Source organism: Poecilia latipinna, unplaced genomic scaffold (assembly GCF_001443285.1).
Source record: "Poecilia latipinna isolate Pla-1442-1.1 unplaced genomic scaffold, P_latipinna-1.0 Scaffold6108, whole genome shotgun sequence".
NCBI classification, from domain to species: Eukaryota; Metazoa; Chordata; class Actinopteri; order Cyprinodontiformes; family Poeciliidae; genus Poecilia; species Poecilia latipinna.
In genome coordinates, this window is record NW_015118724.1 from 5,689 (window position 1) to 7,623 (window position 1,935).

The following is a 1,935-nucleotide window of genomic DNA, read 5'->3' on the forward strand; positions in this document are numbered from 1 at the left end:
ATTTTAATACAATGCATTATATACACTTAAAAAAAACAAAACATTAACATTAAACGTGCTAGCTTTAAATGTTATCTGAAGACATAATAACAGCACTTGTCAGAAGTGGGTTTTCTCTGCAGGAGAAACTAATGAGGCTAAGACGAGCCTCATTAGTTTCTGGAAACTGTCCCAACAATAACCACTAGGAAGTCTTTATTCTACACGGTGGTTCTGTGGTCTGATGAGGCCGACAGATGGGGGGCGGTGGGTGAACGGGTGCCACTGGCCCTGGATGCTGGGACTGTCGGTGTGATACGGCTTGCGGATGCGGATGATGTCCTGGCCAGATTGGTCGGTCAGCTTGGTGAGAACCTCTAAGACCTGCTGCGACGTTTTGTTGCTGAGCAGCTCCTCCTTTGTGTTACCATTTACTGCAGGGTGGGAGAGTAAATGTATCATGTGGTGAGAGACTGAATGGGAACAAGACAAACGTGTAACTCTGACAGAGTTACATGTTTGTCTAGGTCTTGTTCCTGAGTATTAATCTTAGAAAAAGGGGTAACATACTGCCCCCTACAGTACATTAAGAGTGTTACATCACAGTTCACACTTTCTCATAATTAGCTAATTTATTACACAGTGATATGGTATTTGCATTTTGCTTCATGACTGTTTATTTATTTATTTTTTTAATTTATTCTTGTTCTGGTTCCTGTTCTGTTATTAGATATATTAATGTGCAAAATTTATATAGACTTTAATCGTAGTTGCATATCTATGAAGGAACGGAAAAAGTCTGAATTTGTCATGTGAATGCAACATTGCAGTCTATCTGAAATCACAAACAGGTCGATTTTGTAATGAAACCCAGATCTTATTTAAATCGAACAAACTCCTTAAGTGGTTTAAAATCTAGTCAAATCATTTCAAACGCTTCCGAATTACATGGCAATCAAGCAATTTATGAGAGCATGTAAACTTTTGAAGAGACCTGCATGATAAGAGAGAGCCTGAGTCTTAGTTTGAAATTTGACTTTTTTCAAATATTTTATCTAAACATTAATAACCGGAGCCCCATGTGTAAGGATTTAAAAATGCTTTCAAGAGAACACAATGCTTTTCCCTGATTCTATATTTGTGATGATCTTTGGAACAATCGGGACATTTTTACCAATTATTAATCACATAACTACAGTACAAATAAAATAAAACCATCATGAGAAGACCAATTCAATATTTAGTCAATATTGTGGGTACTTACAGTACTCTGCAACTACTTTAGGGATACTACAGAGCTGAGGAGAAACATAAACAACAGTCCCAGGGTTCTTCTTGGCAAAATCCACCACTCCCTCCTCAATGAAATCCCTACAGGAGGAGAAGATGAACTAGTTTGTAGACAGTTCTACAAATAAGGCACGTTTTAAGAAAGAAAGTAAAGCGTGCAACATTTCAGTAGATATTTGACAATATTTCTTACAATGAAAAAAGGTCACTGGCTTTGACAGTTCCAGCTGGGACTTTAAGTACACTGTCACGTAAACAAACTTCTGGATTTATAGTGAGATTAAATTACACACAGATGGAATCTACTTACTAAACAGGGGACTTTCTGAAGGACAGAGTGTCCTTTTATAAAGCCACTGTCAGTCTTTCACGTAAAATTCTAAAAAATCGTTAAAGTCTGCGGTTGTACAGAGACAAAATGTAAATGTGCAAAGGAGTACAATACCAATGTAGTATATATATATATATATATATATATATATATATATATATATATATATATATTTTTTTTTTTTTTTTTTTTTTAATCCCTCACCTCCCAGTGGCCTCGAGAACTTCTGGGGGAACTAGATGGAAGCCCGTTTCAGTTGACACACGTATCGGCCCACGCCGTTCTGAAGAACGCTCTTCAGGAAGCGGCTGGGCGTCCCTCTGGATGTCATCCTT

The 1,935-nt window shown here is 37.4% G+C and overlaps 1 protein-coding gene across 1 annotated transcript; it reads right to left on the reverse strand.

The window, feature by feature from the left end:
* Positions 1–1,931, reverse strand: mrpl43 (mitochondrial ribosomal protein L43). Its single transcript, XM_015027116.1, is given in 3 exon segments — positions 1–413; positions 1,244–1,356; positions 1,807–1,931. Coding segments are annotated over 3 exon segments (456 nt in total). The 3' UTR covers positions 1–195.
* Between the last annotated feature and the right edge of the window lie 4 nt (positions 1,932–1,935).